The sequence below is a fragment of the Gouania willdenowi genome, chromosome 3 (assembly GCF_900634775.1).
Source record: "Gouania willdenowi chromosome 3, fGouWil2.1, whole genome shotgun sequence".
NCBI lineage: Eukaryota > Metazoa > Chordata > Actinopteri > Blenniiformes > Gobiesocidae > Gouania > Gouania willdenowi.
The window spans coordinates 20019132-20033139 of record NC_041046.1 but is presented as its reverse complement, the minus strand read 5'-3'; the positions used below and the strand labels follow the sequence as shown (position 1 = coordinate 20033139).

The following is a 14008-nucleotide window of genomic DNA, read 5'->3' as shown; positions in this document are numbered from 1 at the left end:
GGATGGAAGTTTTAAACCTTGTTTCACTAATCAATTTGGAAATTGAAATTTAGGATTAAGATCCGATGCCACATGGACCCTTCACCAACCCTCAGGCTTAGCTGGATAACCTTTTATTAATAAGTGGTACATTATCAACAGGTTTGTCCCAGCTAACTCCCTCTGAAGGCTCCAATCCCTTCTAGTCTTCACACTCTTCCTCTACTTGGAGGGCGTTAGAAGTAGGAGTGACCCTCTTGGTGTGAAGAGGTGAAGAGGGTGTGTCTTCCTGACGTCTGCTCACTCATGAATAGTCACATCAAATGTCTCAGAACAACGAATCAGTGAAGAGTTTCAGGGAAAAGACCGGTCCCTCATTGGCAACCAGCTACAGTTGTTTCCAAAAAGGTATTGGGTCTCTGGATATTAGACTCTGAACACAGTGAGAGAGCTCGCACTCCAGCTTGGCCTTCCGTGTAGTTCAGGCGCTCCTATCCTTTGATACGGTTCCTTTTGTTTTTTGGTTTGCACGGACCTCACAGACACTAACCAGCCATGGATGCCATCAAGAAGAAGATGCAGATGCTCAAGCTCGACAAGGAGAACGCCTTGGACAGAGCTGAGCAGGCAGAGTCAGACAAGAAGGCAGCTGAGGACAGAAGTAAACAGGTCACTATCTGTCCACAACTAATAGATGTGTTTTTATTATCAGAAGCAGACTACAGAAAATACATGATTCAATATTTGTTATGGTGGAGACTATTATTCTGTAAAAACTTTACATTTAAATGGATTTTTTTTTTTGTTGCTGTTCAGTGAAAAGCTAATACCAAACATCATTACCAGCTTTCAGCAAGGCTGTGATGCTTTATGAACTAAGTTACTACATGAAATACCAAGATATTTTGTCGTATCTTGGCGTGTAAAGTTTTATTTACGTAAACAAATCTCTCATTATTTCTCTCTGCGTAACCAGCTGGAGGATGACCTGGTGGCTCTGCAGAAAAAGCTGAAGTCCACTGAGGATGAGTTGGACAAGTACTCTGAAGCCCTGAAGGATGCCCAGGAGAAACTGGAGCTCGCTGAGAAGAAAGCAACAGATGTGAGTTTGGCAATGACACAAGTGTACTCTCATGGTTTGACCTTGAATGACCTCCTTGAGAAAACTGAGGTCCCACCAGACCTCGAAGGAGTTCAATCTGATGCTTCGCATTACTGTATTTGTTTGTGTGAGAATTAGGAGCTGCCTAGAATAAATGATTAGACCGTTAAAAATAGCTTGTATGGTAATGTCACCCCCCAACTGGCTTACTGATACATTCATGTTATTTGGATGAATATTGAGGGCCAGTGTCTGATTTCAATGCAGCATTTTACATGCACATTTTGACCAGTAAAGCTCATGGTCATATTAGCTTGAGGTAGCACTGCACTATGACGTTCAACTCAGAAATACATATTTACATGTTTAATGACTGCGATTGCTTTTACAACAATTAATGTTAAGTGGTTACAGACACATATTTGAATCCTTTATTTAACCAGGAACATCTAAATGAGATTAAGGATCTCTTTTTAAAGAGAGTCCAGGGAGCAGTTAGGTTTGAGGGACTTGCTCAAGGTCCCACAGTGATCCCGCAGCCCCTCGGTTACAAACCCTTGTGCTTTAGGCCACAAGATAACATCAGAAGACTACTGATTGGGATTAAAATGATTCATCTTTGTGAATGACATGTTTAGTATAGTTTAATTTGGTCATCAACAATGCACTTGTAGGCATCACAAAAGAAACAATGATCAAACTGTACAGAATAAAAATAAAGTTTTTCATTTTATGTGTAGAATTTGACCAATGGAAACTTTTTTTTTAATCATTTCATTAAATACATGTCTAAATTAAATTATCTAAAACATTAAACATATGTGACAGGAGCAACATTTTAAAGATATCCCCTCATTTGTTATTCAGACAGAACACTATTATTAAAGTAATGCTCATCTGTAGGCCAACCTGCAGCTCTTGAAAATCTGTGCATGTTTTTGGAAGGTGACCAGAGGACATGAGCTGACTCCATATTCAGCTTTACTGCAGCTCTATACATCAGAAAAGTTTTAACAATTTAACAAATGTCTCTGTTCATCTATCTATCTATCTATCTATCTATCTATCTACTCATTTAAAAAAAAAAAAAAAAAATGTATCCATCCATCCATCCATCCACAATTACATTTTTGGATATTTGAAAGGACGAGGAAAAAAAAAAAAATCAATGCCAGCTGTTCTTCTCTAGTTTTTATTATAAAACGAAGAGTAAATAGTGCTAGATATTAAAATCGCTTTGTAAAGAAAATAAATAAATAAATTGAAAATGTTCCACATTATAGGTGTAAAAAAATGATGGTTTATTATAGATACATAATAAATACATATAGAAAAAAAAAACCCAAAACATTTACACAACTTAACCAAATATAATTATGTCGTTTAGTATCATTTTGCCAACTGAAACACTTTGCAAAACCCGTTCGACAATTTAAAATGTAAACGACTGCATTTGCAAAATATGCAAACAACAAATTAAAATTTTACTCGTCACACAAAGTAGTGTATCTATTTCATTCGTAGATTTAATATTATATTTAAAAAAATAAAAATCTGGATCATTGTTGGTGTTTCAGGTTTGATTGTTGGGGCAGTGATTTTGATAGGGTTAGCTCAATTTAACATCAGGGGATGTCTATATTTTATCCAAACTGCTATCAAAGTGCACTGTCACCAGCAAGAGCTAATCATCAAATAAAATATATTTTTTAAACCCACCACAAATTGTCGAAGTGTGAGTATATTTTTAAGAGGGTGAGTTTATCATTTAACTAGTGAATAAAGTCACTTCCGGGTTTGATGGCACATCCCAATCCTCATCAGCCGTTGATTAAAGGCGGTGGGGGCAGGGATCAAACGAGCCGCATCCTCGAGCGTGTGCGTGCCTGTGCCGAGAGACCTGCACGGATCCGGTACCGAACCAGCCCAGCCCGGGACAAACAGAGGCAAAATGGCCGGAGGCAGCTCGCTGGAAGCCGTCAAGAAGAAAATCAAGTCCCTGCAGGAGCAGGCCGACGTGGCAGAGGACCGGGCAGCGATCCTACAACGGGAACTGAACCAGGAGAGGAGCTCGAGGGAGGCAGTAAGCTGCTAATGATTTAAGGCAATTAGCGCCCCGGCTGCCGACGGCATTAGGCGGAAATCTGGTCAAAAAGCGAGGATGGTAGGCCCACACAGACACGTTCTGTGCTGGTGTTAATGCGGACGAGTTTTAAATGAGCCCGCTGATGTGTTTAGGAGACAGAAGGGTGAGGTCTGGTACATAAAGGATGGTTTACAGAGTCAGACTAGTACCACCTGCTAGCACAGCATCATGGTGGAGCCGCCCTCACGCCCTCCTATGGGCCGTTATACCAGATGGACTCTGCTGTGCTGGGTTTGTCCAAGGTGGAACACACTCCCTCTTTACATTCAGTTAGCATCTCCATTCATCACAGGTCATGTCTATCAAAATCGCGTTTATTCTGAAGTGTTCCCTGGCTCTCATAGTGAAAGAACATAAACAGGCCAAACATGTCATTATGTTCAATGTTATAAAGACTTGCCCATTATTTTAGAGGCAAAAATAAATGGGAATTGTCTAAAATGAACACTGTAGAACATGGGTCACCAAACTTTCTGAAACTGAGCTACTTCATAGTTACTGTATAGTCCAAAGGGCTACCAGTTTAAACATAGCTCATTAAATACTACATTTTCAAGGTTTCACATTAAATAGAGTGAAATAATAAGGACGACTAACAGGAACAAGTTGGAAATGTTTGTTTCAGTATCAAACTATTTTTCCTAATTTATTCAGCTGTTAATTTTCTATATTTCATGCTATACAAACTGCTTTTAACTTACCGTAAAAATCAACTTGGGTTTTAAGAAATACATTATTTATATAATATTATATATAACATACCATGACCTAGCCTAACTTTGTCTTTATTACTATAAACTTCTGTTTATGACCACAGTATTGTAATCTTTCTACTCTATCATGATTGACTGCTGCCAACAAGCTTTCATTGTATTGTTTCCAGTGTAAGGGTAATAAAGCTTCTATATCTACCACAACCCATACACCACATCTGCAGCATTTAAAAACATTTGTCACAATGTTTCTGTGAAAATAAACATTCAAAGATGGTTAACTTAATACTAATACTTTATCACACGCAGCAGGATTTAACTCTGCTAAATATTAACGACATTTGTCATCTGTATTTATCTTTGAGTTTGAATTCTGGAAAGTTATTCAGATTTTAGATTAGCACCATGTGGGTGACCCCTACTGTAGAATGTAGATATCTGATCCTCTATTTTTAAATAAGATGACCATTTCACAATTCTGTAAAATACTAGTCTATCACCCCTGGTGTCTAGTATCCTGCTTTAATCTCCTCTAATTTATTTTAATTGAAGCTACATACCCCATGCTGTGCAGTCCCTGACCCTGCCCAACCTCTGATATCCTACAAAGTCACATACAACCTGCTCTATCAGGTGCACGGGTTTGGTTTTACACTAGCTACTGGATTTGACACTGATTTTACTCGTGCTCTCTCTCAGGCTGAGGGTGATGTGGCTTCCTTGAACAGACGTATTCAGCTGGTGGAGGAGGAATTGGACCGTGCTCAGGAGCGTCTGGCCACGGCGCTGACCAAGCTGGAGGAGGCTGAGAAGGCTGCTGATGAGAGCGAGAGGTGATCACATGACTTATGAGGCGTACCTCATAGATATTCTTTGTGCCAATAGACACTAAAATAACTCACATTTGAACTTCACAACTGCCTTTAATTGTTAGTCTTGAAGGTAAAAAAAAAGACCCATACAGAGATAAAACAGTTTGTGCTAAACGATAATAGTATTTAATATCCCCCGCCACAAATTGGAAGGGGGTTATAGGTTTGGGCTCTGTCTGAGTTAAAGGGACAGCTTTTTTTCAGAAACTGTTTAAGGTAGGATAGCCAAACTCGGTGTGTGGTTTCAGGGTATCAATACCTTGATGGAGTTCAAAACTGAGAAGCGCGCAATTATTTTTTTCCGGAGTTATTGCCCTTGTTCGTTTGTGTGTTTTGACCTACAACTGTTGCCGTAGTAGTCGGAAGTCACCATCTTGAAAGCCCATGGCCTACTGGTCTCTACTAAGTTCTTGTATTTTTGGATTAAAAAAAAATATGCTTGAGTATGTTTAAGTGTACTGATTGATAACACAGTTTGTGAAAGTTAAGCATAAACGGTGTGTTATAATCACTGCCGATCGCAGTAAATGTTAGCATTAGCATATACATGGGTTTTCCCATAGACGGTAGCATGTAGCTAGCTGATATATTTTTTTTTTAATCAAAGTGTGGAAGGGGGATATTGGTTTGAGCTCTGTCTGAGTTAAAGGGGACAGCTTTTCACAAACTGTTAAGATAGGATAACCAAATTCGATGTGTGGGTTCAGGGTAGGGCTGGGCGATATGGAAAAAAAAAAAAATTATCACGATTTATTTTCTCATATCGTCCGATCTCGATTATTATCACGATTTTTTAAATTTGTTTTCAAACTGCCAGTTTTAAAGCATCTGTACTGAAAACTAAAGACACCAGAGATTACTTCAACATTTTATTAACATACGACGTAAATAAAGCAAATTAAATAAGATGAGCGTAGAAAAATATTTTAAAAACATTTTACTGAACAGTATAACAAAGGTAGAAAAATATAAAATAACAGGAACTAGTTTACAGTCCAGACTGTTTTTGCAGGTATGCAAGATCCAAAATAAACATATCGCCCCCTTGGGGATAATGAAAAAATGTAATGGTTAGATAATGTAACCAAATAAAAATGAGCAGCATTGAATACTCCAATCCAATGCTTTAAAAAAAAAAAAAAAAAAAAAATTTCTCATGGTCAATATTTGAAACAGTAAACCAAACATTATATGAACATACAAAGCAATATATATGTATATGTGTGTGTGTGTGTAGAACTATACATATATATAAAAAAGCAATTGCGTGAGTAATAATTTTTTTCTTGGGGTGTTGCTCATATGGACGCAAAAGATGACAGTATTGATTGCTGCTTTGGTTTGGTGGCTGCATCACTAGTCGTGGCTGAACTGCTAATGCTACATGTGCTAGCAGCAGTGGCAGGCTGTGCAGACCCCGCTCAAATTTTCATGCTTTCTGTATAATCACTTGGGTGATGCTTCTTCAAATGATTTAAAAAAATTTGTTGTGACCGCCGACATACGTTGCACATCGGCTTAATTTGTTCCACGTCACTTCGGAGATACCCAAACCACCGCCACACAACCGACGTTGAGTAACTTTTCTTCTCAATAATAGCCTCGTATTCGGAGGATAACTCTAAGTCATGGCTGACATCTGTTTAGCTGCTCTCAGCTCCGCGTTTATCTCCACGTTCGCTCATTCTGTTTACATCTTCGGCAACTTACAAGCGGAAGTGGATCAGGAGAAAGTGGCCTCTGATTGGCTGTTGTCATGCACATGGCCACCGCCTTCTTCTTTAGGGAGTATTATGGTGGTTTGCATCCGAAGCACTGCATTACCGCCATCTATTGGATGTGTCTTGCAACCACACACATTTCCACCATGTGTGATCGAGTCAATATGCTCACAGCTGATCACCGTAATTCACATGAAATTTCTCACGATCATTAATCGCGATCATGTAATCGCCCAGGCCTAGTTCAGGGTATCATTATCTTGATGGAGTTCGGAAAGAATAATTGCGTGCATCTCATTTTCGGAGTTATTACCCTTGTTCCGTTTTTTTTTGGGTAGAGGATGTTGATGACTGTCCTATTTATTTTAGTCTGTAGATTAGTAGAAAAAGAATATATCCACTTAAAGGGATTTGTATTTAATCTGCTTGACTATTACTCTTGTGATTCATGCTTTCATCACTGTCTTTGCACACGATTTCACTTTAATGAAGTGGCAACCACATTTAATGTATTTATTTGAATGAAATAACCATCAAAGTATTCGTTTTTTTTTTTTTAATCCTTCCGTATTATTCCATACTAATTTTAGACTGGTTAAATATTGGTTTATTGGGTATAGTTAGCTAGCATTTCAGGAAGTGCTTCAGCTAAAGACTTTAAATGATTGTAAAAGTACAGTTGCTTTTGATATTTCTAAAGAAATTACTCTCACCGTACTTTTCTAAGGTAATGGTATACATACAATAGTGATTTGGTTTAATTTGATAAAACAATGTTTTCAAAGTTTGAATTTTTCCAAATTATATTTAAATGTTAAAACCGGGCTCAATCCCCTTCATGATCTTTTTGAGGGAAGTGTTTGGTTTGTGATAAATTGTCTTTTTAGTAGAGATACACGTAGCAACATTTTTATTTTTTTGACTTCGAAAAACATTACCATCAAAAGTCAAGCAAAAACCTTAAATAACAGAGCAAACTTACTTTTGTTAGAAAAAGCTTCATTAGGTGATATTACTCAGAGGCCCTCTGCTCCGGAATAGTTTACCTCCCTCGATAAGATCCAAATCCTCCTACTCACTCTTTAAAAGGCAGTTAAGAAACATCTTATCCATTCATGAATCCTCCCACATTACACCAATTTATTTCTTGTTTCCTTTTTCTCTTTTTCAGTTATTAATTTGTTCATTATTTTCATTTGTCTTTTGATATTGGTATTTGTGAAGTCTGTTTATATATTAGTTTCCACTTTTATCAAAGATTCTCCTTATGATCTTCTAAGTGTTTATTAGCCTTTATTGTTTATTGAATGGAGAGGAGCTCTTGTACAAGACCATTGGTGTACTTGCACCTTAAATGTTTGTTTTTTTATGTGTGATAAATAAATGAAATGAAAATAGTCATAACAGTAGGTATGAGAAAAAAACTGACCCATTTATTATTGCCTAATGGATTACATGCATTTTAACCATAAAATAAACAGAATAATTGACCAAAAAAACCAAACTCCATTATAAACAATACATATTTTTTAGATGCAGGCCCATATAATCTGAGACACTTTTTCAGATCAGCTTTACTTTTTTATTTTGAATAAAATCTCTTTAGCCCATTGAAGATTTATTCTGTGGTGGTCTCAGCTATTGATGAGTGAACTCTGTAAACATGATGTCCTTACCTGACATTGTGTGTTTCCCTTCAGAGGAATGAAGGTCATTGAGAACAGGGCAATGAAGGATGAGGAGAAAATGGAGCTGCAGGAGATCCAGTTGAAGGAGGCCAAACACATCGCTGAGGAGGCCGACCGTAAATACGAGGAGGCAAGTTTCTCAGCTGTTCCCTGAACTTTGAGCTGAGTGCTTTTTGCATTCTTCACCTTGGTTGTGACAGCTGCCATCTGTGGCTATGTGTGTATTTTTGTCATGAGTCATAAATTAGTGTTTGAATAGCAGAAGGTCCTGAAAGAAATGCAGGGGTTCTTACAACACGCCTTTTGAGACCATTATACTTGGTGTTGTGATTCCAGGTAGCCCGTAAGCTGGTGATCATTGAGAGTGACTTGGAACGTACAGAGGAGCGCGCTGAGCTCTCTGAGAGGTAAAAGCCTCCCTTTAGTTCTTCTTTAGATTTTCTTTCTATATAAACTACCAAACTCTAATTATTGATAAAAGATATTCTCTGATCTATCATGTGATTTGTTAATGTTTTGTTTACCACATTACTCTTTAGTAAATGCTCAGAGCTTGAAGAGGAGCTGAAAACAGTACAGAACAACCTGAAGTCTCTGGAGGCTCAGGCAGAGAAGGTAGGTCCACTAACAAAGGCTTTCATTATAATAAATAAAAAGGATACATTTTTCCTTCTACATTTTGCTAACTGACTTTTGATTTGTACCATCAGTACTCACAGAAGGAAGACAAATATGAGGAGGAGATCAAGGTTCTCACAGACAAGCTGAAGGAGGTGAGTGCAGCATACCTTAGTCATTGTGCTGACTGTAATTTATCCAGAGTGGGTTTGGTTTCCTGTCTGGTTCTGTAATGTAACTGCTAATGGTTGATTGTGTTTGAACTCTCAGGCTGAGACCCGTGCTGAGTTTGCTGAGAGATCAGTCGCCAAGCTTGAGAAGACCATTGATGACCTTGAAGGTATACTTTTTTTTTTTTTTTTTTTTTTTTTTTTTTTTAAGTGAAGTTGGTTGTGGTAGTTTTGGACAGAGCAGGTGTAAAATGCCATTAATTTGGATTTAAAAAATACTTGACCTGAAATTTTGTTCATCTGTAACAAAGAAATGAAGAAACACTATTCATTGTAAGAACAAGAATATCATCTGCTGTTTAAGTCTTAATCTAACAGATTCACATGGGTGGGGGGTCAGTGTGATATTACTCATGTCAGCAGCAGCATTTCTCACCTTGGTGTAGCCTGGCATTCAGATGTAGCCACTGCTCAAGGCCAGAGCAGCCATCACACCGTCACGGAACATATGAGGTTGTTTCTGACTCCTCAGGAATCTCACACAACTTTAGCAGCTGCTCCTTCCCTCTCCCTATTTCTGTCTCCGTTCCTTTAGAACATTTCATTTGCCTTATTTTATACTTTAAGTTCTTATTAATTTCGTGTCTTTTTATATCCATCACTGATAACACTTGATAATTCCTGCAATAGATGAGCTGTATGCCCAGAAACTGAAGTACAAGGCCATCAGCGAGGAGCTGGACCACGCCCTCAACGACATGACTTCAATGTAATTGATCACGTGCCTGTTTGTGTCCACTGCCTGTGGTCATAGCGATTGCTACTCCCTTTAATTCATCAAGTAGCGCCCCCTTGTGACGTCTCTGGTTGCAGTGTTTTAAGATCTAATCTGAACTAGTTTTCCTCTTTAAAAAAAAAAACTAATCATGGCTAAATGCTAAAATTTTAATATAGCTAATGATTAAGTGGTCCTCAATCCACCTTTGTAGCTTTCGCCCATAGTTGCATGCTTTGCCATCATTCTCCCTGCACATTTTTTCTTTTCGCTTTGCATCTTTCGTCTGCATGTGACGTGAACTTTCATTTATAGTTTTTTTTTTTTTCCCCATCCAACACATCTATGTTCTTTCTTTCACAGCTAAGTTTTTCACCGTTCACTCCAGAAGCTGGCTAAGCCTCATGGTTTCACTCCTGTGCAGCGCAGTCCATCCTTCTGTCTCGTACATGTCTGTGTTTCTTTACTGCCTCACCTCTGCTGCGTCCTGGGCTGCTCCTGCCAACATCTGTTTCTCTTTCTCAAACACACCTTTGAGCCATACTGCTTTGTGTAAAATAAACATTTTTCCATCTGTGTGGGCACTTCCCCTTTCTGTTGCAAACTTCTTTTTTTTGATTTGTCTTCTGTCTTATTTATTTTTGTTGTAGCTTTTGAATAAACACTGAAGCTTCTTCCATTTTACTGCTCCTTTTTCTCCCTAAGAGGACCATCAGTGCTTAACCCAAATAAAGGCCCTAAAGTTACTACAAGAAAAGAATTCAGTGTTACTGTCAGGATTTGTTAGGTATTTTATAGAATTGGCTACATTTGAATATTCATGTTTCTGATTCTCTTTAGGTACAATACAATTCAAAGCAGTAGATCAGACTGGCAACAGTTAAAGTGATGCAGGAGTTTACCTCACATTTGACTTTCAATAAAAAGTATGCTTTAATATCAGTGTTGAATAACACGTTCAAGTACATTTTATTTACTATGATTTAGTGTCAGTTTTCACAGAATTTAACAGACTGAGATGATAAGCTGAGCAAAAAGGATATGAACGTAGTCACATGACCTTTGATCACCAGACAAACCCACAGGACCAACTGTCCTTTCCTCCCTAACTTCTTAACCCTTTTATTCTTCTTCTTTGTTGGTTATTGCGTGTTGAATAGGTGCATATCGCCAACTACTGTAGGTGTTTTATTTCATTACTTTCAATGTCTTTTTTTCTCTCTCCCCTTCTTTTTACATCTATTTTTTTTTTTTTTTTTTTTTTGAAAGTCTAGCCCACCCTTCCTTAGGTAGGGCTGGTGATGGTCAAAATTCTACATTATGGACTTATAATCCATTAGTTCAGTTTGTCAGATGAGTTTTGCTTTTCAAATTATCAAAATATTTTGATATGAAATTTTACAAAATAAGAATGAGCGTCTAGCTAGGGCTAGCTAATCGCTTTAATCTAAGTTTTAAGGAAGTTGTTTGTCTTCAGCACAACTTTGCCCTTTTTGTTTTTAGATGTACCTACAAAGCTCTGCATCTACTGTTCATCTATAAAATATGCTGTATACAGTATGATTTAACATTGCATGGAATATTTTTCTAGTTATAGACCTGGAACTGTAAACCAGATGTGTGTGTATGTATATATATATATATATTATAGACATCATTAAAAGTCTTTAGATTAGTTTGGAGTTGAACACCAACTCAACAACCATTATACTCATCTGTACACATTTAGGAAAGCTGCAAGTAGAAAAATGCATCTCAAAAACATGTTTCTGAAATCTGACCTGGGAAAGGATGCTTGAGCACATTGAACACCTGAGGCATGTGGAAAAGGGAGATGTAGTCATTTGAAATCCAACCTGTAATGAGTTGTAATTCCTCCCTGTCCTCTGTACTAACCTGCTCTGTCTCTTTTCCTTCTCTCCTGCCTTCTGACTGTCAAGATCATCTATACAAGCAGCTTGAGAAAAATCGACTTCTGAGCAATGAACTGAGAGTAGCCCTAAACGATGTGTAACCTGGAAGTCTCTTCTATGCTTAGAAGTTTCTTAACTCAAAATATTCACTATTGCAAATAAGGCACGGAGAGTTCACAGTAATGCATGCCTGTAACTGCTGCAAGTAGACTGGGGTTCAGACGACCTCTGCTTAGAGATTACGAATGGGATTAGTTTTTTCTTTAGTTATTTTCAATCTGTACCAAGGTGCTCCTCATTATTTTGTGAAAAACACTAAATATGAACTAAAAATGCTACAATATTGTACAGTTTATGCACTGAACTTGACTTGCTATTATGCAAATTCCATTTATACACTCAAATGTAATGTTTTTGTAGCATTTCCATTTAATCATGAATGACACTTTTTAAATGTGGGCTCTAGGGCACCTCCTAGTGGTGGGCGTCAAATGGTTCATTTAACAGACCCTGCTTCTGCACATCTGTCTTAAGAGGTTGGAGTCTGAGTTACTAAAAAGGAAGTTTAATACCAATTAAACCATTCAGTAGGTAGTGCTGGCTGTTGAACCAGGAAAGGTGCTGATTTATTAGGTTTGGCCTGTTTGAAATGTAAACATAATCACAAGATTTAGCTAAACTCAAATAAGTTTTAGCTGAGGTTCAAAGGATGATGTCGTCTATTGGCTGTAACAGTACAGTATTTAATCGGATGTGAAACAAGTGTTAGGTGCAGACTCCTAGCTTAAAGGCGATCTTGATTTCCTTGTAATCTTCACTTTTTAACGACGAAAAATTATTGTGCAAACTAACCAAGTCAAATTTTAATAAGTATATTTCTTAAATTGTTTCCGTTCAATGTCACCTTTTGGTCATCAGATGCTAGGTTTCATCCCCAGTGATGCACTAGTCTGCAATACCTTCCACAAATCACTTGCTTGCGTTATCCACTTAGCTCAGAATACTGTTGCAGCGTTGTTCTAGCAGGCTCATTAGACCAACATATACATCATCCTGTGTTTTAATAGACGCAAAAGCCCAAATCTGGATGTAGGAATTTACAAGTTCATTAGGAATAATACGGCTAATATTTCAGAAACCTTTCAAACATTTGCACCTATTACAGATCACATACCGTTATTTGAATAGAAATACATTTATTTAGTTTAAATTCAAGTTCATCATGTAATTTTCCAAGCATCTAAAAGTACCGTACAAAGGGTGGTTCAAATTGTTTGTAAGAACTGATTTAATTCTAGTATGAGGCCCTTAAAACCCTAAAGTTGAAAAAATGGAAACAAGAAAAAAACCCAATACAAAAGTTTTGAATGTAAATAAAATCTATTGAATCCGTACTTTAAATACATAATGTTGGTGCGATTGATGTTATGGATTAATAGTAAATATTATTGCCTCCTTAGGCTGAATAAGTTCGCTGCCACTTTTACATGAACTTCCTATATAAGATTTTCATCATTAGTTAATTTAACACTACTTTGGTAACGCTTGTTATCCAGCACTTGTTTCACTGAAATATTTGTGTGTATGTTTAACTGGTGTACTAACTGCTGTATTAACAGATAAACTTACACGTGCTAAAGAAGACAAGCTGAGTGTAAAGCAGTTACTGGATCAAACACTGATGGAGATGGTTAACATTTGACCTGACTCAGCATCCACATCACATCACCTGTTGTGATCAACGTCTTCCTCCTACATTCAGCTGCTGTGATAACCTGATGCATCTCCTCAGACCTTATGATGACATGAACTCCACATTAGGAAGCAGGATGTTCCACTACACTGTTACACACCATGTTCCATGGTCAGAAACTCAATGTTCACCAAGCTGTTGACGTGTGATTGGAGGAGGCATTAGCACTTATTTTGACTATAGACACTGCACATGATCATGATTGAATCCATCATTTAAGACGAGGTTATATAAGATAGCAGCTTTTATTATGACTTTTTGTAATGTCTGTTTCTTTTGTAATGTAAACATAATTGCTGTGGATGTGGATCTGTTCCAGCTTACCCAGTGAGCGTGACTTTCATATGTGAATGTATTTCAGCAGTGAAACAATTCTGTGTCTGTGACCCGTTTTCTGTCACCCATGTATTTGTTTGGTAATTTTATCTCAAACATACTCCTGAATAAAAGCTGAACCAAATGATTTCCTGTGTTGAGTATATACATTTTGAAATGTGGCTCTTTGTTAACATACTGAGGACTATGTGCACGAGTAAGACTTTCCAGTTGACACCACAA

General features: G+C 37.5%; 1 protein-coding gene across 6 annotated transcripts; it reads left to right on the top strand.

Annotated features, from left to right (window-relative positions):
- The first annotated feature begins 374 nt into the window (after positions 1-374).
- LOC114456694 (tropomyosin alpha-1 chain) lies at positions 375-13913 on the top strand. 6 transcript variants are annotated; one of them, XM_028438636.1, is made up of 10 exons: positions 376-648; positions 956-1081; positions 4640-4773; positions 8234-8351; positions 8558-8628; positions 8761-8836; positions 8932-8994; positions 9110-9179; positions 9700-9778; positions 10148-10375. In XM_028438636.1, exons 1-10 carry the CDS (start codon positions 535-537, stop codon positions 10149-10151), a joined length of 855 nt encoding a protein of 284 aa, XP_028294437.1. In that variant the 5' UTR covers positions 376-534; the 3' UTR covers positions 10152-10375. The 6 variants fall into 6 exon arrangements, with proteins under 6 accessions (XP_028294470.1, XP_028294446.1, XP_028294437.1 ...); XM_028438669.1 differs by lacking the exons at positions 9700-9778; positions 10148-10375 and adding an exon at positions 13317-13913 and having other exon boundaries at positions 375-648; XM_028438645.1 differs by lacking the exons at positions 9700-9778; positions 10148-10375 and adding an exon at positions 11725-13913 and having other exon boundaries at positions 375-648.
- The last annotated feature ends 95 nt before the right edge of the window (positions 13914-14008 follow it).

What these genes read in the sequence shown, in the direction of transcription:
- LOC114456694 (XM_028438669.1), top strand. Translation starts at nt 535, where the DNA reads ATGGATGCCATCAAGAAGAAGATGCAGATGCTCAAGCTCGACAAGGAG. An exon ending in GCTGCTGATGAGAGCGAGAG is followed by an intron (nt 4,774 to 8,233) that starts GTGATCACATGA and finishes GTTTCCCTTCAG; the next exon opens with AGGAATGAAGGTCATTGAGA. An exon ending in CCGACCGTAAATACGAGGAG is followed by an intron (nt 8,352 to 8,557) that starts GCAAGTTTCTCA and finishes TTGTGATTCCAG; the next exon opens with GTAGCCCGTAAGCTGGTGAT.